Raw genomic sequence first — 25612 nt, 5'->3', positions numbered from 1 at the left:
AGAAAATTCACAATACAAGGTATTCTCGACAATGTTAAGAACACATACTTTAATGTAAGAACTTGTATTGTTCCACCCTGTAACTGTTTGTACTTTTCCACTCTGTATCTTATTATTGCAACAAATAGCTACGTGCAGAATAATGCTGCTGTCAGCGAGGGGGGTAACCACAGCATCCTGTCTGCTAAATGTGAACGTTGACAGGTGGCAACCGATTGCAGAATTTCTGAACCACCCTTTTGACCGTCTGTTCTACTAAAAATATGCTCTCTGTCTCCTCTGTATGCAAGAGTTTCGCTCAAGTTGTTACATGCCCAACTGTCACTTAGACAGTTTGCGGAGGTACCTATAAATATCCAAGCTAGGCAGAGCTATGTGGGCTTGTTCTCTAACTGACACTGCACTGAGTGTTGTGACTAGCTCCAGGTTTGCAAATCTTAATAAAGCTTGCTGTTTGAGAATCTACAGTCTCTCTTCCTTTCAATAGAATTTCCACGACCCTCGGCTCATAAGAACTTCAGTGACGTATATATTATGTTTAAATACGTTATTTATCCGACATCGACGTGCAGCTATAAACTGTTCAGAAGTCCGCAGACTCGTTGAGGAGGGGGCTCACCTTTCACAGGTAACAGATAATAATAATAATACTGCTAGATAGATTTACATTCTTTAGATATTTATAAATATTAACACTTGCTTACTGGGATCTGAATAAATGTTAGAATTCTGTATTAAAATGTGTTTTAAAAGCCATATAAATTGCCTTGGCAGTCTGCAGTCTGCAAAATAAATATAAAAAATGTGTTAAATTTCCTAGGACTCTTCTAGTAAAATCTGCAGCAATTTCTTTCTCTATTAATGAACCGTATTCATTTTTTTGGAAAACCGCACTTTGTATTCATCATTAGAAATAGCCTATACTAGGCGTTCGTGTCTTTACGCTACCGAATCGTGGGGGCAACGTTGAAATCAGTAGACTATACACGTGTTCAAAAGTGGTGTATGTCACGCAAGGTAAATTAAAACAGGTAATGATGATGACAACGACAATGCATGTTTTTCATTGAATATAACTGAAAAATGAATCGGATAATGATACAGTAATTTCAATTACAGTGTTTTTTTTTATTTAACAATTAAAAACAAATACGTTTTTATAAATCAACATGTTATCATAATATTTTCAATTATAATATATTACTGTTAGAAATAAAAGTTTAAAAAACAATTCAACACCTCGTTTGTATCTACGCTTCTGTCTGTTGCCTTGCAGGGACTGCACTTTCCTCCCTAGGTAATATGGCCGGCGGTTTGCAGGCTGCCTCTCGGAGTGATTGTACAGGCGCGTCCTATCTATTCCTATCCTATCTATAATGTTTTCATGTCTCTGTTTCAGACACAGCGCCGTTTCAAAGAGAATAAGAACAACAGTCCGAAGTTAAAAACCTGACCGAGCCCCGCAGAGTTGTTCTTCACTTATTTAAATGGTGTTGGGCACTCGTTGACGATTCAGAAAGTAAGTTCCATGTTGTTTTTAATTCATGTTTCGTTGTTTGCGACGCAGTGGTGTTGCAGATCCTGAATGAACAAGCCATGGCGAGCCTCCTCAGCAAGACCGATTCAATTAACATTCAACTCAGACCTGTGACAGAAAATCTAACGGGACAGGAAGCCTTTGCCTGCTGCTATATTATTACTGTTAGCCGCGGGTTTTTCAGCACGGTCAATTTTGTGCTCTCCTAGTGTCTGGGCTAAATCCCGACTGAACTGAACAGCTACTGTACGAAACTACACGTAATTGTAGATTCATATTGAACATAATAAACTACATGAAAACGCATTGCGCGCTGAGAAATAAGCACGTCTGTCTGTGTTAATGACTTTATAAAACAATGTTCTTGATTACAATAGTACTTTTTAAAAATGTTATTTTGTTTTCACTGCAGGTGCCTTAAACTAAATGATATAGACGCGGTTGTTTTAAACTAAATGATATAGACGCGGTTGTTTTAAACTAAATGATATAGACGCGGTTGTTTCTGTTATTTTGACAAAAAGGTATTTAGAGTGCATGGCGCTGCAGGAAGTGGATGAAAACCGGTGTAGGTGCAGAACGTGGTACATCATCAGAATGTGGTACTGGTACCAAAACTTGACGTGTGTGATATCAAAAAATGGTACGCTGTCAATGTTGTGATTGACTGCTGCACAAATCAGTAGGAACAAGACAAACTGTAGTTCACACACAGAATCCTACATGTTTACAATGTTAGATAACACGAGCTGTTGCTCATCAGTTAGTCACATGCATTTGCTGAGCTGTGAAAAAAAAAAAATTAAAATTAAGTCCAAACTCAGTACATGGTACCCTGTTCAGATGGCCGTTCACTTGTTTTCTGAGGTAAATCATCTGCACATGCCTGGGTAAGCGCAGTACATGGTGTACCATTGTTAGGAGGGATCACAGTACAAAGTATTGCATTATAAAATATCACATTACAGAATATCATAATACAGGTAAGAGCAGTTATGAACGTACAGTGAGATCAAATTCAAGTAAGAGCAGAATAAAGAATACAGTAAAGAGCGAGTTCCACTGAGAGCAGCTAAAACAGTAAATATCTGCTTACATGAGTAAAGTCCAGTAAGAACACATAGTAAGAATGATACATGGATGAGAATGATTTCAAATAAGAGCAATTACAAACAAAAGTGAGTACGGTTACCTATAAGAGTAAAACCAGATACAAGACATGGGAAGTAGTTAGAGTTAGGAGCAGTAGTTGAATGCAGCGATGTATGGAGTAGTTCAGTGCAAGTACAAGCTGATGCAAGTACTGGAACAACTGGGTGCCATATAGTCCAGTATAGTGGAGAGTTGTGAGGTTTACAGATGCTGTCTGAACAGGTGTGTCTTGAGGAGGTGCTGGAAGGTGGTCAGGGACTGAGCAGTCCTGATATCCATAGGTAGGTTGTTACACAACTGGGAGGCAAGGTTGGAGATGTAGGGGGCTCTGGAGGCAGAGGGGGGGGGTACAGCTAATCTGACGGAGGTGGAGGTGGCGAGCAGGGGGTGCAGGGAGAAATGATAGTCTGGAGATAGGAGAGAGCAGAAAGGTCAAGACAGCGATAGGTGAGTACAAGAGTTTTGAATTGGATGCGAGCAGCGATAGGGAGCCAGTGCAGAGAACAGAGCAGCGGTGTAGCGTGGGAGAAACGAGGAAGGGAAAAGACAAGACGAGCAGCAGAGTTTTGGATGAGCTAGAGCGGACGGATAGCAGAGGCAGGGAGGCCAGCCAGGAAAGAGTTGCAGTAGTCAAGGCGGGACAGTACCAGGGCATGGAGCTGTGTGGAGTAGCCGTTGAGGAAGGGGCGAATTCTGTATATGTAGCTGAGGAAGAAGCGACAGGAGCGTGCCAGAGTAGAGATGTGCTGAGAGTAGGAGAGGGAGGGGTCGAGGGTGACACTGAGGTTCTTGGTGGATTCAAGAGGAATAGAGATAGAGAGATCAGCGGTGGGGGAGGAAGAGGGGGAGGTCTGATTTGGAGAGGTAGAGATACGGGAGGAAATGTCGGTCAGAGGGGGGAAAGGAGAGGAAGATTTGCACTGGGACCTTTGCTGGAAAGCCGGGATGCCTGATCACCATATATACAGTGCCTTGCAAAAGTATTCAGACCCCTGACCAATTCTCTCATATTACTGAATTACAAATGGTACATTGAAATTTCGTTCTGTTTGATATTTTATTTTAAAACACTGAAACTCAAAATCAATTATTGTAAGGTGACGCTTCTGTGCTTTAAAAATGCCTGTGATCAGAATGTGCCTGAATCTGGAATCACTATGAGACACACCCTGAGGAATGAGCACAGCAGCTGGGACATGCACATTTCAACTGCAGTTCATTTGCAATGCATACTCACAACCGTATTTTCAAAAAAATGCACAGCATTTACATTTATATGCTTTTCATTGTACTGTAATTTGAATGTTCAGTCTTCCTGTAACTTCAGTAAAAACTCACAGTATGCATTTGGCCTAGACTCCTGATAAAAAAAAGAATTACTGATGAGACCCATTTTTTTGCTGGTCCCTTGACATTCATATTAATGAGAGTTGATTGTGTATATATTAGGGATGGGAATTTTGAGTAATTTAGTCCTCGAGCGTTAAGTATTTGGTACTCAATCCTAATGCCAGACAATATTATTCAACATATGCGCCACATAAATGACCACAAGTTAAGGTGAACATATGGCTTCATGGTCACCGGGACAAATTGCTAAGATGAATATTGTTGCTTAATTACTGTGGGAATCAAACAAGTAATACATATCAGCTGTTCACTATTCCTCCCTCTGTACATATAAGCTGTTCACTATTCCTCCCTCTGTTCATATTAGCTGTTCACTATTCCTTCCACTGTACATATTAGCTGTTCACTATTCCTCCCTCTGTACATATCAGCTGTTCACTATTCCTCCCTCTGTACATATCAGCTGTTCACTATTCCTCCCTCTGTACAGATCAGCTGTTCACTATTCCTCCCTCTGTACATATCAGCTGTTCACTATTCCTCCCTCTGTACATATCAGCTGTTCACTATTCCTCCCTCTGTACATATCAGCTGTTCACTATTCCTCCCTCTGTACATATCAGCTGTTCACTATTCCTCCCACCGATCAGAGGGAGTGAACAACTGGAATCGATCATTTAAATTAATTAAAATAAAAATATATTTTTGATAAGCATTGTATTCCTTATTATTATTATTATTATTATTATTATTATTATTATTATTATTATTATTATTATTATTATTACTGTGTAGTGTAATTAAGGTGTAATGCTTAATTTCCACATTAATCTCTTAGTTTAAGGGTATCTTTAAAATCCCGTCCTGTCTCAGTGTCCCGATGACCATGGAGTAATCTAGTCGCCCTGCCAGTCCTATTTCTAAATGCTAATGTAACACACAATTAAATAATAGGTTAAGTACTGAGTGACATTTGCTTTCAGGTAAAGTTAATTGTATCTTAGGCAAGTCTTACTAGATAAATGTCAATCTATTCTAATTGAACTAATGAACACAAGCTTTACTACATTAAATCATTACACACAAAGCCTGGCCAGCCTGTTTAAGATGTAACTCGAAAGCCTTGCAAATAGCAGATCCAATGAACAAACAAATACAACTTGTCTTAAATATTCCTGGATGTTCGATCAAAAATCCCAGAAAAAACCCATTCATCTAGTATAGGGAGGAGTTGCAATGCTAAATCCATTAACAAAGGTCCATATTTTCACCTGCTCCAAAAATATTTTTAACATTTCAGTCTGCCCAGTACAAAATCTAAATAAATAACAATTGCATCAAGTTGGTGCAAAAAAACGCCATTTAGAAATAAAACAAAAACTATCTTGTAGTATGTGGTTCAGCGGATTAAAAAAAAAAAGACTTTAACATTGCAGTCTCGTCCAAAAGACAATGTGCAAGAAAAAGTTTAAAGTTCCCCAGACCACGCCTCCAGCAGGAAGAACTGGAGCGCTGGCCGCCCGCCCATGAAACCTGCCCGCTGTCAATCATTCTACTGCAGACTCAAGAAGCCCTTCCTCTTTATAACTGAAGTGGTCTACACATTAAGAGTGTGAACCCAGTAAGGTGGTACATGTGAATACAAATATATTGAACTTCCATTCATGAAGACATGTTATTTAAATGTGAGTCCTGGAGTAATACATGAGTGCTCGAGTTATTATAATTATTTAGAGTACTCTTACCCCGGGGTTCCCAGCTCTGGTCCTGGTCACCCCCTGTGCCTGCTGGTTTTCATTCCAGCTTAACCACACCCTTCATTGAACTGATCATTTGCTTAATTAGACCTGTTTAATTGTTGCAGAGTTCAAGTTACTTATAAAATGGTATATGTAACTTGAAATATTTAACTGTTAACAGCTGAAAACAATTAAAAAGGTCTAATTAAGTAAATTAATGCTCTAACCCACCCCTAGTATATATAATATATAAAAAAAGTAACTATAACAAAACTGAAACAAATATACTAGAACAGTGTGCACAAAATAATTCTACCATGACTAATATAGCAGCGTTTCCATGAACTGGTAAACCTGTCAGACGGGTTCAAAAGCTAGTTGACTGGCAGAGACTGAAGCCGCTCGACAGTTTGACTGGCAGCAATAGGTCTGTGACGGGCCTCTAGACCCCGCCCTTTAAAGGCACAGCCAATCGAATGAGTGCGTGATTGGGCAGTTCCAGGCTTGTTAACAAAGCAAGTGTGCGATGGAGGGAGGATTTGTTTATTTCCTTTTCCTGCATGATTCTGATTGGCTGCCTCGTGTGTTCGTCGACATGAAAGCACAATGCAAAGTCTAGTCTAGATCTGCCAGTCTGGTCTTATGGAAGCCTTCTCTCTCCTATCTGTTCCGTACAAATGCTTTAATTCACAGAAACACTGTATATAGAATGGTGCTCACCTGGTGTTCTCTCTGCCTCGCTTCTCCCACGCAACTCCACTGCTCCGCTCACTCCACTGTCTCCCGATCACCGCTCGCATCCAGTTCAAGACTCTTGTACTAGCCTACAGATGCCTTGACCAGACTGCACCCAGCTACCTCCAGACCCTCAACTCTCCCTACACCCCCACTCGACCTCTCCGCACCGCCTGCACTAGAAGACTGGCTGTACCTCCTCTACGCTCCCCTGCCTCCAAAGCCCGCTCCTTCTCCACTCTCGCCCCACAGTGGTGGAATGACCTTCCTACAGATGCCAGGACTGCCCAGTCCCTGACCACCTTGCGACGCTTCCTCAAGACTCACCTCTTCAGACATCACCTGTAGAACTCCTCTTTTCCCTCTGGACACTATCACTTCCTTAATGCGCTTTACTTGCTCTTATCTGCCCCCTATTTTACTGCATTTAATCCTGTACTTTAGAGTACTGTAATCTGTCACAAGTGTTATTTAATCTGTAGTATTTTGCATTTAATCGTATCCTGATGTAACTATCACTAACACTGTCATCTGCTCTGATATTGATTCGTATTTTGTATTATACTTGTACTTACTAGAAGTGAAGTCATTGTATTTTATCTTGCTCTTAATTGTATTAATACTTGTACTGTGATTCTTGAAATGTATTTTTGTTTACGACTGTAAGTCGCACTGGATAAGGGCGTCTGCTAAGAAATAAATAATAATAGTAATAATAATAATAATAATAATAATAATAATAATAAAATAAATTGAGAAAACTTTTTCAACAGATAAAATCCTATGATATTATAAACTTATTACAAAAGATTCTGTGTTCCTTCACTAGTAAAGCCACTCCTGCTGTAATGCCAGATTGTGTCTGTCCCTTGAATGCCCTTCATAACACTGTATTTAAATAAATCAATGATTTTCTTTTTTTTGGCAGCTACTAAACAGAATCCCATGTGCTGCCATGGACAGTGTGAAGATGGAATCTGTCCAGATTAAAGAGGAGTTCCCTGAACTTGAACTTGTCCCCATTAGAGTGGAGTTCTCTAGGCTGGCTTCCCTCCCCATTAAACAGGAGCTCTGTGAGATGCAATGTGACAGCAGTCAGCCAGAGGACTGTGAGATTAAAGCTGAACACAATGAATTGGAGATCCCCCAGACAGAAGAACCCCTTCCTGTTAAACAAGAAGAGGTGCTGGAAACTGTCTGTATTAAACAGGAGCCCCCTGAAGTAGAGTTTGACCACATGGAACCAGTGAAGGAAGAATCTGAGGACTTCAAACCAAACATCCCTGAGCTGGAGCCTGTAGGCCTGCGGGAGTATAGCATGGTGCTGGAGAGAATCTACGTGAGAGAGCAAGGCACTGGAGAGGAAGGCTCTCCCAACAGCACGCAAGGAGGTGGAAAGGAAGACGGGCGCTCCCATTCAGAATGCAGTCTAGCAGGTGAGTGACTCCCAGTAGCTGTGACATTGTCATTCTAGATTGCATGATATCCACAGTGTGGTTGAGAGGAAGGGAGCATATTGGTTAGAGTACTTTTAAAACCTGTCTAAAAATGACTAATCCTTTTGAACACTTTAAAAGTAAATGGTATTTACTCTGGTCCCACCGCAGTCAGATACGCGACGGATTACTCGATTTGTATTTGATTTACCCCAAGATTTGGAAAAACTCCTAAAATACCATAAGAGAGATATAATTGTAATCTAATGCTGATATATTTGTAATTTGGGTTTGTCAGGGGCAATAGACCTGAAACATTACAGGAGAACTTCACAGTCAGATTTTGATCCCAGGGCTCGGTTTCACCAGCATCAGTCTTTACTGACTTTGCTTTCACACAGAAAGGCTTTAAGTTTAACTTTGCATTTTTAAACTGGTGTAACCCAGAGCAAACCCCACAGCTAAAATGCACACACTATAATCCAGGGGTTCCAAACAGCACCACCTTCGGGCCGCGGGTGCAATGACATTCTATGTGTTTTTTTCTATTAATAACGATAAGCAGGCGTCGGCAGCAGCTGTAATTATAGAAAAATAAAGTGTAGCAAGGGAGTATCGGCGGCCTGTCAATCAAAGCAGAAATTCACAAATCAGAGCTAACAGATTGCCTTCCTGTAGGCGGGATGTAGAGCGAGAGCTCTGACAATAGGGCGGTGTTGAGGTCATGTGATCGCTCTGCTGGCAGATGTAAAAAGTGTGTTCAGTATTCATAACATTACAATATGTCGAATCCGCTACCAAAGAATACGTTTTGCAATGTATAAAGAACAGAAAAGGCAGCTGCAGGAGTTTGAATGCATTTGTACCGCGGGCTCAGCTTTGAGGAGCTGGAATGGGTTTTTTTCTTTTGTAGAAACGTTCTCATACTAACTTTTATAATAACATTCATTTACAATTGATGCCAATGATGAATACGTTTTTGTCACTAAGTAGCTATTAACATTTGAAATATTGAGTGCTTTGATGTACAGACGTGCTCAAATTTGTTGGTACCCCTCCACAAAAAACGAAGAATGCACAATTTTCTCTGAAATAACTTGAAACTGACAAAAGTAATTGGCATCCACCATTGTTTATTCCATATTTAATAGAAATCAGACTTTGCTTTTGATTTTTTATTCAACATAATATTGTAAATAATAAAAAAATGGAATGGACAAAAATGATGGGACCGCTAACCTAATATTTTGTTGCACAACCTTTAGAGGCAATCACTGCAATCAAACGTTTTCTGTAGCTCTCAATGAGACTTCTGCACCTGTTAACAGGTAGTTTGGCCCACTCTTCCTGAGCAAACTGCTCCAGCTGTCTCAGGTTTGATGGGTGCCTTCTCCAGACTGCAAGTTTCAGCTCTTTCCATAGATGTTCGATAGGATTCAGATCAGGACTCATAGAAGGCCACTTCAGAATAGTCCAATGTTTTGTTCTTATCCATTCTTGGGTGCTTTTAGCTGTGTGTTTTGGGTCATTATCCTGTTGGAGGACCCATGACCTGCGACTGAGACAAAGCTTTCTGACACTGGGCAGTACGTTTCGCTCCAGAATGCCTTGATAGTCTTGAGATTTCATTGTGCCCTGCACAGATTCAAGGCACCCTGTGCCAGGCGCAGCAAAGCAGCCCCAAAACATAACCGAGCCTCCTCCATGTTTCACTGTAGGTATGGTGTTCTTCTCTTTGAAAGCTTCATTTTTTCGTCTGTGAACATAGAGCTGATGTGACTTGCCAAAAAGCTCCAGTTTTGACTCATCTGTCCAAAGGACATTCTCCCAGAAGGATTGTGGCTTGTCAATATGCATTTTAGCAAATTCCAGTCTGGCTTTTTTATGTTTTTCTTTCAAAAGTGGAGTCCTCCTGGGTCTTCTTCTATGGAGCCCACTTTCGCTCAAAAAGCGACGGATGGTGCGATCAGAAACTGACGTACCTTCACCTTGGAGTTCAGCTTGTATCTCTTTGACAGTTATCCTTGGTTCTTTTTCTACCATTCGCACTATCTTTCTGTTCAATCTGGGGTCGATTTTCCTCTTGCGGCCGCGCCCAGGGAGGTTGGCTACAGTTCCATGGACCTTAAACTTCTTAATAATATTTGCAACTGTTGTCACAGGAGCATCAAGCTGCTTGGAGATGGTCGTGTAGCCTTTACCTTTACCATGCTTGTCTATTATTTTCTTTCTGATCTCCTCAGACAACTCTCTCCTTTGCTTTCCCTGGTCCATGTTCAGTGTGGTGCACACAATGATACCAAACAGCACAGTGACTACTTTCCTCCATTTAAATAGGCTGAATTACTGATTACAAGGTTGGAGACATGTGTGATACTAATTAAAGAAACTAATTAGTTTAAAATATCACTATAATCCAATTATTTATTATCTTTTCTAAGGGGTACCAACAAATGTGTCCAGGCCATTTTAGAATATCTTTGTAGAATAAGCAATAATTCATCTCTTTTCACAGCTTCTTTGCTTTATTCTATGACATACCAAAGGCATGCAAGAATACATGATAAAATAGCTTTTAATTTCATCACTTTTCAGGAGGAATGAAGCATTATTTCAATGAGCTGTAAGGGTACCAACAAATTTGAGCACGTCTGTATGTTTCAATATTAACTAAATCAAGTTATGAATCAAACTGATAAGTCTTGTTGCATGCCGTTAATTGATTTATTAAAATGTTTGGTTATACTGCTATTTTATTGATTACTGGCTCGTTCACAGACGTCTTAAAATAACACTAGAATATTTTTTGTTGAAACATAATAATAATAATAATAATAATAATAATAATAATAATAATAATAATAATAATAATAAAATGTTTTTTGACTGATTTCAGATTTCGCTGCAGGTGGATTTATTGTAAGTTTTCTTTTGGCGCAGCTGCACTCTGATTTTTATTTTTTTTTTTTGGGGGGGGGATGTTGCAAGCTAACTGAATGTGATTTTGCAAATTGTATTTGGTTGTACAGAGTATTTGCGAAAAAAGTAACTTCTGGAAGGCTCTCGTTTCCTTCTGTATTGTATGTGTGACAGTTATCGTATGAGGTGACGGCTGGACGTTTTAGTTGCACAGTGTTCAGAAATCAGGATTTAAGAGTCATGTTTTTGTGCATGTTGTACTGGTTTTACTCAAAAGTGATTCCTGTAAAGGAATTTATGAATGGGAATAATAAGAGACATGCACTTTCTTGTTTGATAACCAAGAAAAATAACCGCATTTCTAGAATTTTCAATTATACAAAGGTACCTAATTTAAAAGGTTGATAAAAACGTCTGTTTAATCTTTGCAACTTATTGTATTCACTAAAATGAAAGTGTTTGAATTTTTAACTCTGTGCATATTCGATGTGATTTCCATCTTTCACATTATTTATTCAAATGAATAAAGGACAGTTTAGATTAGCTTTATTTATAATGTTACAGGTTTAAACATAGAAAATGTTTTTAATTTGACATTTTCCCAAGGAGTGCTAATAGTGGGCCGCAGTGCCTGATGCAGCTGAACAGGTGGGCCTCGGGTAAAAAAAATTGGGAACCCCTGCTTTAATCCACTCCTCCACCCAGCCACACGCCCCAAGCCTACAAGCAGCCCCTCTTACTTTCTTTCCTGTTCATGTTTTCCAGGTTCCAGTCCAGCAGCTAAAGCGAGGGCGAGCGCTGGAGAATATCCTGACTGTGGGAAGAGTTTCATTCGCTTAGGAAACCTGAAAACACACCAGCAAATTCACACAGGAGAGAAACCATATCGCTGCTCTGACTGTGGGAAGAGTTTCAGTCGCTTAGGAAACCTGAAAAAACACCAGCAAATTCACACAGGAGAGAAACCATATCGCTGCTCTGTCTGTGGGAAGAGTTTCAATCACTTAGGATACCTGAAAATACACCAACGAATTCATACAGGAGAGAAACCGTATTGCTGCTCTGACTGTGGGAAGAGTTTCAGAGTTTCAGAACAACTGAAAACACACCAACGAATTCATACAGGAGAGAAACCGTATTGCTGCTCTGACTGTGGGAAGAGATTCAGAGTTTCAGAACAACTGAAAACACACCAGCGAATTCATACAGGAGAAAAACCGTATTGCTGCTCTGTCTGTGGGAAGAGTTTCAGTCTGTTAGGAAACCTGAAATCACACCATCAAATTCACACAGGAGAGAAACCATATTGCTGCTCTGACTGTGGGAAGAGTTTCAGTCTGTTTGGACACCTGAAATCACACCATAAAATTCACACAGGAGAGAAACCGTATTGCTGCTCTGACTGTGGGAAGATTTTCAGAGAAAGAGGAACCCTGAAAAAACATGAGCGAACTCACACAGGAGAGAAACCGTATTGCTGCTCTGACTGTGGAAAGACTTTCAGAAATTCAGGAACACTGAAAACACACCAGCGAATTCATACAGGAGAGAAACCATATTGCTGCTCTGACTGTGGGAAGAGTTTCAGTCTGTTAGGAAACCTGAAAACACACCATAAAATTCACACAGGAGAGAAACCGTATCACTGCTCTAACTGTGGGAAGAGTTTCAGAGTTTCAGGAAAACTGAAAATACACCAGCGAATTCATACAGGAGAGAAACCGTATTGCTGCTCTGACTGTGGGAAGAGTTTCAGTCAGTTAAGTAACCTCAAAAAACACACCAGCAAACTCACACAGGAGAGAAATTGTATCAGTGCTCTGACTGTGGGAAGAGTTTCAACAAGTTAGGACATCTTCAAACACACCAGTGAATTCACACTGGAGACAAACCCTAAGGACCATGTTCATTCAGAAAGAAACATTACCTTACATCAGGGCTCCAGATAAGGGTTTGGGTCTGGGAGTAACTTACCCTTTTAACACTGAGAGTAAAATGTATTTTCAGTGGGTAAAACATTACCTTGAAGTCCTGAGTAATGATAAATACTGTACAATCTTTGATGGTAATGGGCAGGCATTAAAAAACCCTTCCATTTTAACTGCAGTGTTTCTTTGAACTACGGCACAACCACAGTTCTCCAAGGTTCTTTATCGGTTCAGCACATTTTTTTTCCAGGTATCACACTGACTCTGCAAATCAATTACATTATATTTTAACATTAACCTCTTTTGCGATACAGACGTACCTGGCACGTCATGATTAAAAACATGGTTAAAAATGTTTTAAAAAAATATATGAATCTGGATTGCTGTTTTTTCATTCGGAGTGGCTCATCGAGGAGTTATTATTACACAACATATTAATGTCATTATATTACACAGATAAAATATATTTGATGTGATGCAGTTGCTAAATGTAATTTACACCCTGTTTGAATGCAAGCAGTGGCCATCTATGGCTTGCACTGGAAACATCCAGAATGAATTTAAAACAATCTGTGTGTAACTTTTGTTTTCTTTTCAATGAGGATTGATAATAAAAAAAGTTTACCTTTTGATTATTAGCTGTTTTATCGAGCTGTGCTTCATGAAATCAGCTTTGAAGTAACATACAACTATTTGTCTATGTCTTGTTTTGTTCAAGTGACAGAGAGGAAGATACTTCCTGCTCCTGACTGACACCATTGTAATGTACAGAGCGTGTGGGAGCTACTGTATCATCGTGTGACACCATTGTAATGCACCGAGCGTGTGGGAGCTACTGTAACATCGTGTGACACCATTGTAATGTACAGAGCGTGTGGGAGCTACTGTATCATCGTGTGACACCATTGTAATGCACCGAGCGTGTGGGAGCTACTGTATCATCGTATGACACCATTGTAATGCACCGAGCGTGTGGGAGCTACTGTAGTTCCAACTTTAAAAAAGTGTCGTAAACTCAGCGATCATAGGGTAAAAATAAACATTAGGAACCGTGTGTTTTTTGTATATAGCTACTGTGAGTGAAACCTTGTATCTCAAACTTGTTGTGTCTGGGTGAGTTGGTTGGAGATGAACTGTTAGGCTAGTGAGTTTGAGCATACAATTGATATATTTTACATATTTCTTGAATACTGTATCTTACTTTTGTAATCCCTGTAGTCATATTTCTTACTTTTATAAATTTATATTAGATCTAATTTCTTTTTTCTACCGTCCCCCAAAAACTATTATTCATTATTTGTATATTTCATCTGATTTTTTTTCTCTTCATTTGATTTCTTTCTTTTCTTTCTATTCTTTTTTTTTAAATAACATAAGAAATTCTAGAGCAAGAAAAGACTATTCGGCCCACCTCTGCTCCGTTAACACTCAGGAGAGGAAAAACAAAAAACTCCTGTGTGAAAAATAATTCTCAGCAGTTACTTTGGTAAACCCCTTGACAATTTTAAATACCTCTTAAGTCCCCTCTGGCTCTCCTTCTTCCTAGGCTGTACAGATTCAGCTCTTTCAGTCTGTCTTCATATGACATGCCCTTCAGTCCTGGAATTAATCGTGTTGCTCTCTGTACTCTCTCCAATGCCTCAATGTCTTTCTTATGATAAGGGGACCAGAACTGGACACACTATTCTAGGTGTGGTCGTACCAGTGCATTGTATAATTAATATAGCTTCTCTTGATTTGAATTCAACTGTCTTGAATGTATAACCTAACATTCTATTTGCCTTTTTTATAGCTTCTTAAGAGATTCATGCACTACAACCCCCAAGTACTTTTCATGCATAGCCTCCTCTGTTTCATCACTATTCATGCTGTTTTTCTGCCGTATGTGCAAGACTTTGTATTTATTCACATGTGTCAGCCCAAGCTTGAATCTTGTCTAAAGCTGTGTGGCAAAGTGGTTTGCAGTGTGCAGGTGTAGAGATGATGCAGTGCTTAAAACAAGGACAGACAACAAAGTACTGGTGAAATGATGGTTTATTTATAATCCAAAGTCTGATGACAACAGTAAAGAATAATGAGAACTGGCAGTACACAATGATGTGTCTTGCCCAGTTAAATCCAGGGGTTCAGTCCCGAAACAGTAACCACGGTATTTAAACACACACAGTGAACACAAACACGGTCACAAGGGTAAAGTGAGTGCTGTAGTGCTCGTGGTGCAGCTGCAATTTATCAAGTGCAGTGTTGTTCGTGTTTAGTGCTGGCCTGTAGCGACAGCTCCGGATCGTGATAGCCGTCTAATAACAAGAAACAAGATACAATTAGATACGACAAACAAAGAAAACACTCCTGATTTAGAACACGGCTCCCCTTGAAAACCAGGAAATTATTATTATTTATTTCTTAGCAGACGCCCTTATCCAGGGCGACTTACAATTGTTACAAGATATCACATTATTTTTTACATACAATTACCCATTTATACAGTTGGGTTTTTACTGGAGCAATCTAGGTGAAGTACCTTGCTCAAGGGTACAGCAGCAGTGTCCCCCACCTGGGATTGAACCCAAGACCCTCCGGTCAAGAGTCCAGTGCTCTCCTTCTGGGTTCGCATTAACCATAACAAAAGGAACAGATCACCTCGCTACGTCCCTGTGGCAAAGTGGTTAGCCGTGTGCAGGTGCAGGTGATTAGTAATCAGAGAGACAATGATAAATCCAGGTGCAATGGCGTTTTATTTTTAAACCCAAAGGCCTGATGGCAAACAGCAGTAAACAATAAACAATGAGAAGCGATACAGCGGCGTGTATTGTTTTATTTGTAATCCTCGGGTTGGCCCTGAAATAATAGTCCCGTTCTTTTAAACACCCACTGCTAACCATCCACAAAGTGACACTGATGAGGTCACTTATGCTATAGATTCCAGCACAAGCGGTGGAGAAACAGGCCAGTCAGCGAGCCCTAAACAGTCTGTACCACTCAAAACTTCAAAGAGAAAGAGGAATGATCAGCTATCTCAGGCTGTTGGGTTACTACGGACTGCAATAGAGAACAACCCAACCAGAGACATGATACAATTGATTAGGGAAGAAAATCAAAGGTCTAGGGACCATGAAGCACAATAGTTTCAAATGCTTATGCAACAAACACCACACACAGGATGGCCATCTCAAGGTCCATATCCCCAATGGCCCAACGTGACATTGGTTTCTCCAAATCAAAGAACAAATGAGTATGGTTAGTATGATCATCCTCAGTCAGTGTCCCCAGTATCAGCCCAGCAAGATGTGTCAATGAGACTGACGCCACAGTCAACTCCCTTGCTTGATTCACGTGGAACGTCATCTCATGTTTCTCCACACGAGTTTCAACCAATATCTGATAGTGATTCATACGAAACAAACATGACTTATAGACGACTGTGATTAGTTAACACTAGAAGGACCGGAGATATACTCATGCCTAGAAGCCCTGCAGCAGTCTTTCTGACAGTTGTATTCAAAACACTGAATAACAAAAGGATAAACAAACAGTCAGATGTAATTCTTTTTTTTATTGAGTATGTCACAAATATCTGAACAACTGAAGCACATATATATATATATATATATATATATATATATATATATATATATATATATATATATATACAGACGTGCTCAAATTTGTTGGTACCCTTACAGCTCATTGAAATAATGCTTCATTCCTCCTGAAAAGTGATGAAATTAAAAGCTATTTTATCATGTATACTTGCATGCCTTTGGTTTGTCATAGAATAAAGCAAAGAAGCTGTGAAAAGAGATGAATTATTGCTTATTCTACAAAGATATTCTAAAATGGCCTGGACACATTTGTTGGTACCCCTTAGAAAAGATAATAAATAATTGGATTATAGTGATATTTCAAACTAATTAGTTTCTTTAATTAGTATCACACATGTTAAACTACCTGTTAACAGGTGCAGAAGTCGCATTGAGAGCTACAGAAAACGTTTGATTGCAGTGATTGCCTTTAAAGGTTGTGCAACAAAATATTAGGTTAGCGGTCCCATCATTTTTGTCCATGCCATTTTCATTTGTTTTCTTCTTTACAATATTATGTTGAATAAAAAATCAAAAGCAAAGTCTGATTTCTATTAAATATGGAATAAACAATGGTGGATGCCAATTACTTTTGTCAGTTTCAAGTTATTTCAGAGATAATTGTGCATTCTTCGTTTTGTGCGGAGGGGTACCAACAAATTTGAGCACGTCTGTGTCTGTGTGTGTGTGTGTGTGTGTGTGTGTGTGTGTGTGTGTGTGTGTCTATATATATATAGATAAAGGAGTCTGCTAAATAAACAAATGGACATTAAATAAGCAAATAAGATGTCCTTTTTTTGGAATACCATGTTCTTTATCAAAAACAAGTAGCTTTCGAGTTAAGGGGAATAAAAGCAATGAATAGGGAACAAGGGGTAATTGGGAAATATGCAATAAGCATTGGGTAACTTTTAAACTTTTAAAAATAAAACAAAAACAACACAGTACTTCAAACACATCACAACAACAACAATAGTAATAACAATAATGATATACATTTATATATGTATTCTATAACATGTATTTATTTATTTATTTATTTATTTCTCTTTTCCTCCCTGTGTGTGGAGCCTCAGTGTCCCTCCCTGTCCCTCAGGCTGTGTGAGGAGCCTCAGTGTCACTCCCTGTCCCTCAGGCTGTGTGAGGAGCCTCAGTGTCCCTCCCTGTCCCTCAGGCTGTGTGAGGAGCCTCAGTGTCACTCCCTGTCCCTCAGGCTGTGTGAGGAGCCTCAGTGTCACTCCCTGTCCCTCAGGCTGTGTGAGGAGCCTCAGTGTCACTCCCTGTCCCTCAGGCTGTGTGAGGAGCCTCAGTGTCCCTCCCTGTCCCTCAGGCTGTGTGAGGAGCCTCAGTGTCACTCCCTGTCCCTCAGGCTGTGTGAGGAGCCTCAGTGTCACTCCCTGTCCCTCAGGCTGTGGCAGGCGCTTGTGTCCTGGGCTGCCACTTCTATACAGCTTGTCTGCTCACCGAGGAGGATGGGGAGTTTATCTGGGTCTGGCAAGTCTGAGAAGTCTATGCAGAGATTTTGTATTTTTGGGACGAAGGCTTCCCTTATATTCTTATATTTTGTGCACTGCAGTAAAAAGTGTATCTCTGTCTCGACCTGATTGAGCTGACAGTGATCACACAGCCTGTCCTCTTTCGGCAGCCATGTCTGCCTATGTCGGCCCTTCTCGATGGCCAGGCTGTGCTCACTGAGCCTGTACTTTGTTAAGGTCTGTCACTGTTTACTGTTTTTCACCCTAGTCAGGTATTCAGCCGGGGTGTAGTGTCTTTTTAGGGCCCGATAGCATTCCAGTTTGCTTTGTGTTCTTGTTTGTTTTGTGCTATAATTTGGTTTACTCTGATTGTGTGTGTTGGAGTGGTGCTGTCCTGAAGCTGGTTGGTGTTAGTGTGTGTTAGTGCAGTGAGCTTCAGGACCAGCTGGCTGAGGGGACTCTCCTCTGGGCTCTGCTCAGCAGGGCTTTATGGTGGTAAGAGTTTATGTTACTATTTTTTAGATGGAGCCAAAATTGAATTGCACTTTTTTGGATATTAATCAGTAGTGGGTATTGGCCTGATTCAGCCCTGCATGCTCTCTCTCTCTGATCACAATGTGTTGACGTCATATTCCTCTGACAGAGAAGAACCAATCAAAACGCGAGACTGTTAAGCAGTTCCATCCCCAAAACCGGGGCTGCGTCATACCTCCGCGTCTTTTCAAAGAGAAGAACAACAACAAACGCCAGAAATTTAAAAGAAAAAAGATTGAGCTCCGCAGAGTTGTTTTTAATTTATTTAACATTTTGTTGCGTACCACTTGACAAGGCGTGGACGATAAAAAAAAGAAAAAGTGAGTTCCATGTTGTTGTTTTTAATTGGTGTTTGGTTGTTCTCGACGCAGTGGTGTTTTGCTGTTAGCCGCGGGTTTTTCAGCCGGTCAGTGTTTCTGTGCAGCGCAGGTATGTGATGTTCTCGTCATGGGTAGCTAGTAATGTCAGCGCGGTGTTGATGTGGTTTAACCTGCTGAACTCGGATGCGCGCAACCTCTCGATGCTCTCCTAGTGTCTGGGATAAATCCCGACTGAACTGAACAGATACTGTACGAAACTACACGTGATTGTAGATTCATATTGAATATAAACTACATGAAAACGCATTGCGCGCTGAGAGATAAGCACGTCTGTCTGTGTTAATCACTTTATAAAACATAATGTTCTTGATTACTCTATTTTATTATTTATTTATTTATTTTAACTGCAGATGCCTTAAACTAAATGATACAGACGCGGTTGTTTTAAACTAAATGATATAGACGCGGTTGTTTTAAACTAAATGATACAGACGCGGTTGTTTTAAACTAAATGATACAGACGCGGTTGTTTTAAACTAAATGATACAGACGCGGTTGTTTTAAACTAAATGATACAGACGCGGTTGTTTTAAACTAAATGATATAGACGCGGTTGTTTTAAACTAAATGATACAGACGCGGTTGTTTTAAACTAAATGATACAGACGCGGTTGTTTTAAACTAAATGATACAGACGCGGTTGTTTTAAACTAAATGATACAGACGCGGTTGTTTTAAACTAAATGATACAGACGCGGTTGTTTTAAACTAAATGATACAGACGCGGTTGTTTTAAACTAAATGATACAGACGCGGTTGTTTTAAACTAAATGATACAGACGCGGTTGTTTTAAACTAAATGATACAGACGCGGTTGTTTTAAACTAAATGATATAGACGCGGTTGTTTTAAACTAAATGATACAGACGCGGTTGTTTTAAACTAAATGATATAGACGCGGTTGTTTTAAACTAAATGATATAGACGCGGTTGTTTTAAACTAAATGATACAGACGCGGTTGTTTTAAACTAAATGATATAGACGCGGTTGTTTTAAACTAAATGATATAGACGCGGTTGTTTTAAACTAAATGATACAGACGCGGTTGTTTTAAACTAAATGATACAGACGCGGTTGTTTTCGTTATTTTGAGAAAAGGTATTTAGAGTGCATCGCGCTACAGGAAGTGGCTGAAAGCCGGTGTAGGTGCAGAACGTGGTACATCATCAGAATGTGGTACTGGTACCAAAACTTGATCCGTGTGACGTCAAAAAATGGTACGCTGTCAGTGTTGTGATTGACTGCTGCACAAATCACTAGGAATAAGACAAACTGTGGTTCACCCACAAAATTGTACATGTTTACAATGTTAGATAACACAATTTGTTGCTCATCAGTTAGTCACATATTTGCTGAATTGGTTATATATATATATATATATATATATATAATATCTCTCTCTCTATCTCTCTCTCTCTCTCTCTCTCTATATATATATATATATATATATATATATATATATATATATATATATATATATTAAAATTAACTTTAAAGGTCGAACAGTACTTTGTATTTGTTCAGATGGGCGTTAACTTTTTTTCTGAGCTAAAATTATTTGCACAGCCCGGGCACGCGCAGTACATGGTGTACCACGTTTTAACTTGTACCGCAAAATAACACGACCTGGGACTTTTTTAACATAACATATCCTGTTATACAGACTTTTCAGCACGATAGGCTTTTTACAGTATATAGTGAGTATTAATGGGCTTTTTAATTAGTATTAATTAGACATTCTGTAATAACACAGGGATGTGATAAAATCAATGCTGAAGCGACCTTATATTTATATGACAATTGTTATTTTGCACAGTTTAAGCTGTGTCTGAATGAACCACGAACAGCGAGTCCAGCCTTTGATATGGAGACACTCCGCACACACTTAACTTGAGCTTACATTAAACTATAATGTGGGCACATTTTAAGGTCTTTATTATAAAAAGGTCTTCACAGAATTAAAAAATAACTTAATACAGTCGGTAAAATTCCTTAGTAACAAAACTAATCTGTACACAAAATATTAAGGCATTGTCGGGTGTTCAATATGCTTTTAGTACTCGCATACACACACATGCGTACACGCACACACACATACGTGTGGAAGGCCATCCGGGTCAGAAACACACTATTTAGTGCATCTTCAAATATTTAGTACATGCAGGGGCACTGGCCCCTCCGATAATCATCTCCAAAATATTGATTTCTGCCCTTTCTGTCACTGACACTCACACACTAAACGTATTTCATCATAAAGTGTAGTTAAGGACTGGCGCGTGTGTCCCTTTAATGTTTGAGTCCAGCTGTAGTAGTACAATTAGTGGATAAACCGCACATTTTAAAAATGATGCTATTTTATGCTAAACTGAAAACTGTTAATATACTAAAGGGAAAGCACTTGTGAAGCTGAATCGATAGCTTCAATGCAGAGTTCCTGAAATGCAGTGTGATTTATTCGTACACCACATTGAGCCTGTTTTAACACTCAGGAATCGGACAATGCAATGTTTTTGTCAGAACTCATGAAGCTCTGTAAAGAACATGACCTGGACTCCTGTATCCTGATGTATTCCACCTGCAGGTGCTTTGGGCCGCGCTACCTGTTACAGCTGCAACTGCAGAAAGATGTGTCAGTGATAAAAAACTCCAGAGCGTATGGAGTTTCATTGAAATGGCGAGTGTAATGCTATTTATTTATATAACCATATCAACACACACCACACACACACACTCACACACATTATATATATAAATTGACATCGTCGTGTTTCTTTACAAACACAAAAATAAATACAAAAACAAACATTTAACAAAAACACTTGCTCACAGAGTGAAATCAAACAGTTAAAACAAAACAAAGTCACGAACACTAAAATAAACAAAACAGACCCTGGGTCAGGCTGGGCAGTTTCCTTCACTGTTTCTGCACAAGGTTTTTAGACAATAACAAAACATCGGATTTTTTTAAAATACAAAACAGAACACAAGGCTGCGCCGTCATATTTGTACATTCTATTAATAATAGTCATATTTATACATTCTATTAATAATAGTCATATTTATACATTCTATTAATAATACAGTCATATTTATACATTCTATTAATAATACAAAGCCTCTATACAAGCAGGGCTGTGCCCTGCCCCCGCTAATAGTGTGCAGGGCTCTCTCCTGCTTCCCTGCTGCAGGCTCTCTTACAACCGTATTGTCAATAAAATGCACAGTACTACTACATTTATAATACTTTTCATTGTACTGTCAATGAAATTTGATTTCAGTGTTACTGTAGCTTCAGTAGAAACTCAGTATGCATTTGGCATTATTTTATTACTGTAATGTCAAGCTTGGCAAATGTGTGTGATATTCTTTGAGCGCTGGATGCGGAAGCAGGTATCTTGTTTGTTTATGTCCGTGTTATGTCTGTGTTGAAGGGACTATCTATCTGACTATCTGTACAGATCTGCCTCCTTATTTTTTTTTTTTCGGCTGCTATCGGTCTCACTCAGCCATTGAAAGCTTTTCTCTGCTTTTTCCTGAGAAAAAATGACTAGAGACCTGCGCTTGACATCTTTTTGATGATGTCGGACCGTGTTGGAAAACATGGAACAAGTATTGAATAGCAGTTTGCTACGCATGAGGAATGACGGCTGTATTCATGTTATTTTTCTGAAAAGTGATTTAACATTGGATAGAAAAAACTGTTAGTTCCAAAAATGCAAGCACTGCTGTGATAGATGAAAGCTGCAATATGGTAGAGAAGTTACTCTGAAGTTGTAACAACTGAAAAAGATTCTTTTGTGTCAAAGCAAATGGCTGGCCAGCAGCACACGGCTGTACAAACAAGTCCTTTGATCTCCAGCCCTGACATGAAAGAAGCTTGCCCTTCGGGGAGTCCACTTGGGGTATAAAACTAGTTAACAGGTTTTTGCTTAGAAAATACAGCTGGTTTATGACGGGGTCATAAAGCTAGTTTTCAAGGGGACCGAAGGAGCCAGGCTCTAAGACTTCAAATAGATCAAAAGAGAAAAGGTCTCAAGAAGATGACAAAAACCAGATGTATGGACCTTTGTGGCACCAGGGGTGTGAAGAATGCACTGAGTTCAGAGGTCTTCACACTAGATCACACACACACACTCACACACACACACACTCGCACATGAAATATATGGTAACAGGATAATGAGTTGTACCTTTTCTATTGGTTAAGTGTCAGAGAAAGAGGAGGAGAGAGACAGACACCTATGCAGAAGGGTATTTAATGTCATGCAACAATTGTAAGAACGAGTATTCTGTTTGTCCTGTACCTGGGACCAGACTCCCTGCATATTTCAATAAACCTAACAACTGATTGAAGAAAAGGACTCTGTGCAGTTTCTTGAATCTACTTACTCACCATCCTTTTTTAAGTTACATCAGACCGGAAAGGGAAAATTGTAATGTCAGACCTGGTCCAACATGGCCGCAAAGGGTTAAACTTTTTCAACAGATAAAATCCTATGATATTATAAATTTATTAAAAGAAATTATGTGTTCCTTCAATAGTAAAGCCACTCCTGCTATAATGCCAGATTGCATTTGTCCCTTGAATGCCGTTCATTACACTATTTAAATTGATACATGATTATTTTTTCAGCAGCTACTAAACAGAATCCGGTCTGCTGCCATGGACAGTGTGAAGATGGAATCTGTCCAGATTAAAGAGGAGTTCCCTGAACTTGAACTTGTCCCCATTAGAGTGGAGTTCTCTGGGCTGGCTTCCCTCCCCATTAAACAGGAGCTCTGTGAGATACAATGTGACAGCAGTCAGCCAGAGGTCTCTGACATTAAAGCTGAGCACAATGAATTGGAGATCCCCCAGATGGAAGAATCCCTTCCTGTGAAACAAGAAGAGGTTCTGGAAACTGTCCGTATTAAACAGGAGCCCCCTGAAGTAGAGTTTGACGACATGGAACCAGTGAAGGAAGAATCGGAGGACTTCAAACCAAACATCCTTGAGCAGGAGCCTGTACGCCTGCGGGAGTGTAGCGTGGTGCTGGAGAGAATCTGCGTGAGAGAGCAAGGCGCTGGAGAGGAAGGCTCTCCCAACAGCACGCAAGGAGGTGGAAAGGAAGACGGGCGCTCCCATTCAGAATGCAGTCTAGCAGGTGAGTGACTCCCAGTAGCTGTGACATTGTCATTCTAGATTGCGTGAAATCCACAGTGTGGTTGAGAGGGAGGGAGCATATTGGTTAGAATACTTTAAAACCTGTCCAATTTGGCATCGCTTGGGACTGGAAAGTGGTGCAGGATTAGAGAGTTACTGTAAAACATTGAATACTGACCTAAAGGTAAAATGACTAAACTATTTGAACATTAAATAGCTGTGTTACTGTACATACACAGTGTAATAAACACAGTAATGCTTCAGCAAACTCTTCACCTGTTATTATCACAAGCCTGTTTAACCCATTCCCATAGAAAGACCTTCACGTGCTCGTACTGTACCTGCATGAGGATTCAGGTGCTTTCTGCTGCATTCAGGGTCTCTCACTGTTAGCTCTTTTGAGTTGGTGTTTTGTTCAGCTTTTCTTTCGAGAGATTGCTCACTGTGTGGACGATTAGACATGTATTTGCTGTTCAACAACTGCACAATTCAGAATGGAGCCGGCTGGACATGGTAGTGTATACACAACATCAGGCAGAAGGGACAGATTCCAGAATAGCCAGGCTCTGGACTGTAGAGGGGATCACACCATTCATTTCAATAGGGATTTGATCGGGACCCCAAAATCATACCGAATTAGAATGCTGGTTTGTAGAGGGGCTGGATTAGACAGGGCTCTACAGCTATGGACAAAAGCTTTGCATCTCCTACAATTGTAGGATTGAGGCATAATAAAAAATATATAAACATCATTTATACCTTTTATTTAGCATCATGTAAACAAATAAACGACATATTGCAAAATTCTACCAGAAGCCAGAATAGTATCACAGTATTTCCTGTTAGATTTCGAAATGTCACATTATATTGTGTGTATTTATTTATTTTTGTCTCAATCCTCAAATTCTAGGTGTTTCTAAACTTTTGTCTGTAATGTAGGTTGCTGATGCATTTACAGTCTGTGTAACTGTATAAAATAAACTGCTTGTGTTTCTGTCTGTATACTGGAGTCCTGTAACCCACTGTGTTGGGATTCAATTATAGGAATGATAAATAGAGAGAATTGAATTAACAAAACCCATAAACCCTGCATGTGTAATGTAATGCTATGGCATGGGGCTGCACATTTCTAATGCACCGTGATGTATATCTGTACAACAATAAACAAGATGATTCCAAACAGAGAGAGGGAGGGAGCCGTTCCAGTCTCCAAGCACATCATTGACAGATTATACTACATTACACTGCAGTTCTATGTATGCATCTGTACATAATCCAAGATAGAAAAGTCATAAAATGCCTCGATGAGAAATTGTAGCGTGTGTTAGAGGAAATAGACCTGAAACATTACAGGAGAACTTCACAGTCAGATTTTGATCCCAGGGCTCGGTTTCACCAGCATCAGTCTTTACTGACTTTGCTTTCACACAGAAAGGCTTTAAGTTTAACTTTGCATTTTTAAACTGGTGTAACCCAGAGCAAACCCCACAGCTAAAATGCACACACTTTAATCCAGGGGTTATTATTATTATTATTTATTATTATTATTTATTTCTTAGCAGACGCCCTTATCCAGGGCGACGAACAGCACCACCTTCAGGCCGCGGGTGCAATGACATTCTATGTGTTTTTTTCTATTAATAACGATAAGCAGCCGTCGGCAGCAGCTGTAATTATAGAAAAATAAAGTGTAGCAAGGGAG

The 25612-nt window shown here is 39.7% G+C and overlaps 1 protein-coding gene and 1 pseudogene across 2 annotated transcripts; both read left to right on the top strand.

Moving 5' to 3' along the window:
• LOC131709132 (zinc finger protein 665-like) overlaps window positions 1-25612 on the top strand; it is a 119554-nt pseudogene that overhangs the window by 79565 nt on the left and 14377 nt on the right.
• On the top strand, window positions 276-14062 carry LOC131709121 (zinc finger protein OZF-like). Of its 2 annotated transcripts, none has more exons than XM_059011063.1 (4): window positions 276-628; window positions 1400-1519; window positions 7442-7949; window positions 11634-14062. In XM_059011063.1, the coding sequence occupies exons 3-4, from the start codon at window positions 7469-7471 to the stop codon at window positions 12716-12718; spliced, it is 1566 nt and encodes a 521-aa protein (XP_058867046.1). In that variant the 5' UTR covers window positions 276-628; window positions 1400-1519; window positions 7442-7468; the 3' UTR covers window positions 12719-14062. The 2 variants fall into 2 exon arrangements, with proteins under 2 accessions (XP_058867046.1, XP_058867047.1); XM_059011064.1 differs by having other exon boundaries at window positions 6609-7949.

The sequence above is a fragment of the Acipenser ruthenus genome, chromosome 41 (assembly GCF_902713425.1).
Source record: "Acipenser ruthenus chromosome 41, fAciRut3.2 maternal haplotype, whole genome shotgun sequence".
In the NCBI taxonomy this organism is placed as follows: domain Eukaryota; kingdom Metazoa; phylum Chordata; class Actinopteri; order Acipenseriformes; family Acipenseridae; genus Acipenser; species Acipenser ruthenus.
This window is presented reverse-complemented; position numbering and strand designations above follow the sequence as displayed.

Excerpts from the sequence above, each read along its gene's own strand:
- LOC131709121 (XM_059011063.1), top strand. The coding sequence starts at position 7,469 with ATGGACAGTGTGAAGATGGAATCTGTCCAGATTAAAGAGGAGTTCCCT. Across the intron at positions 7,950-11,633 it reads TTCAGAATGCAGTCTAGCAG|GTTCCAGTCCAGCAGCTAAA; the intron begins GTGAGTGACTCC and ends CATGTTTTCCAG.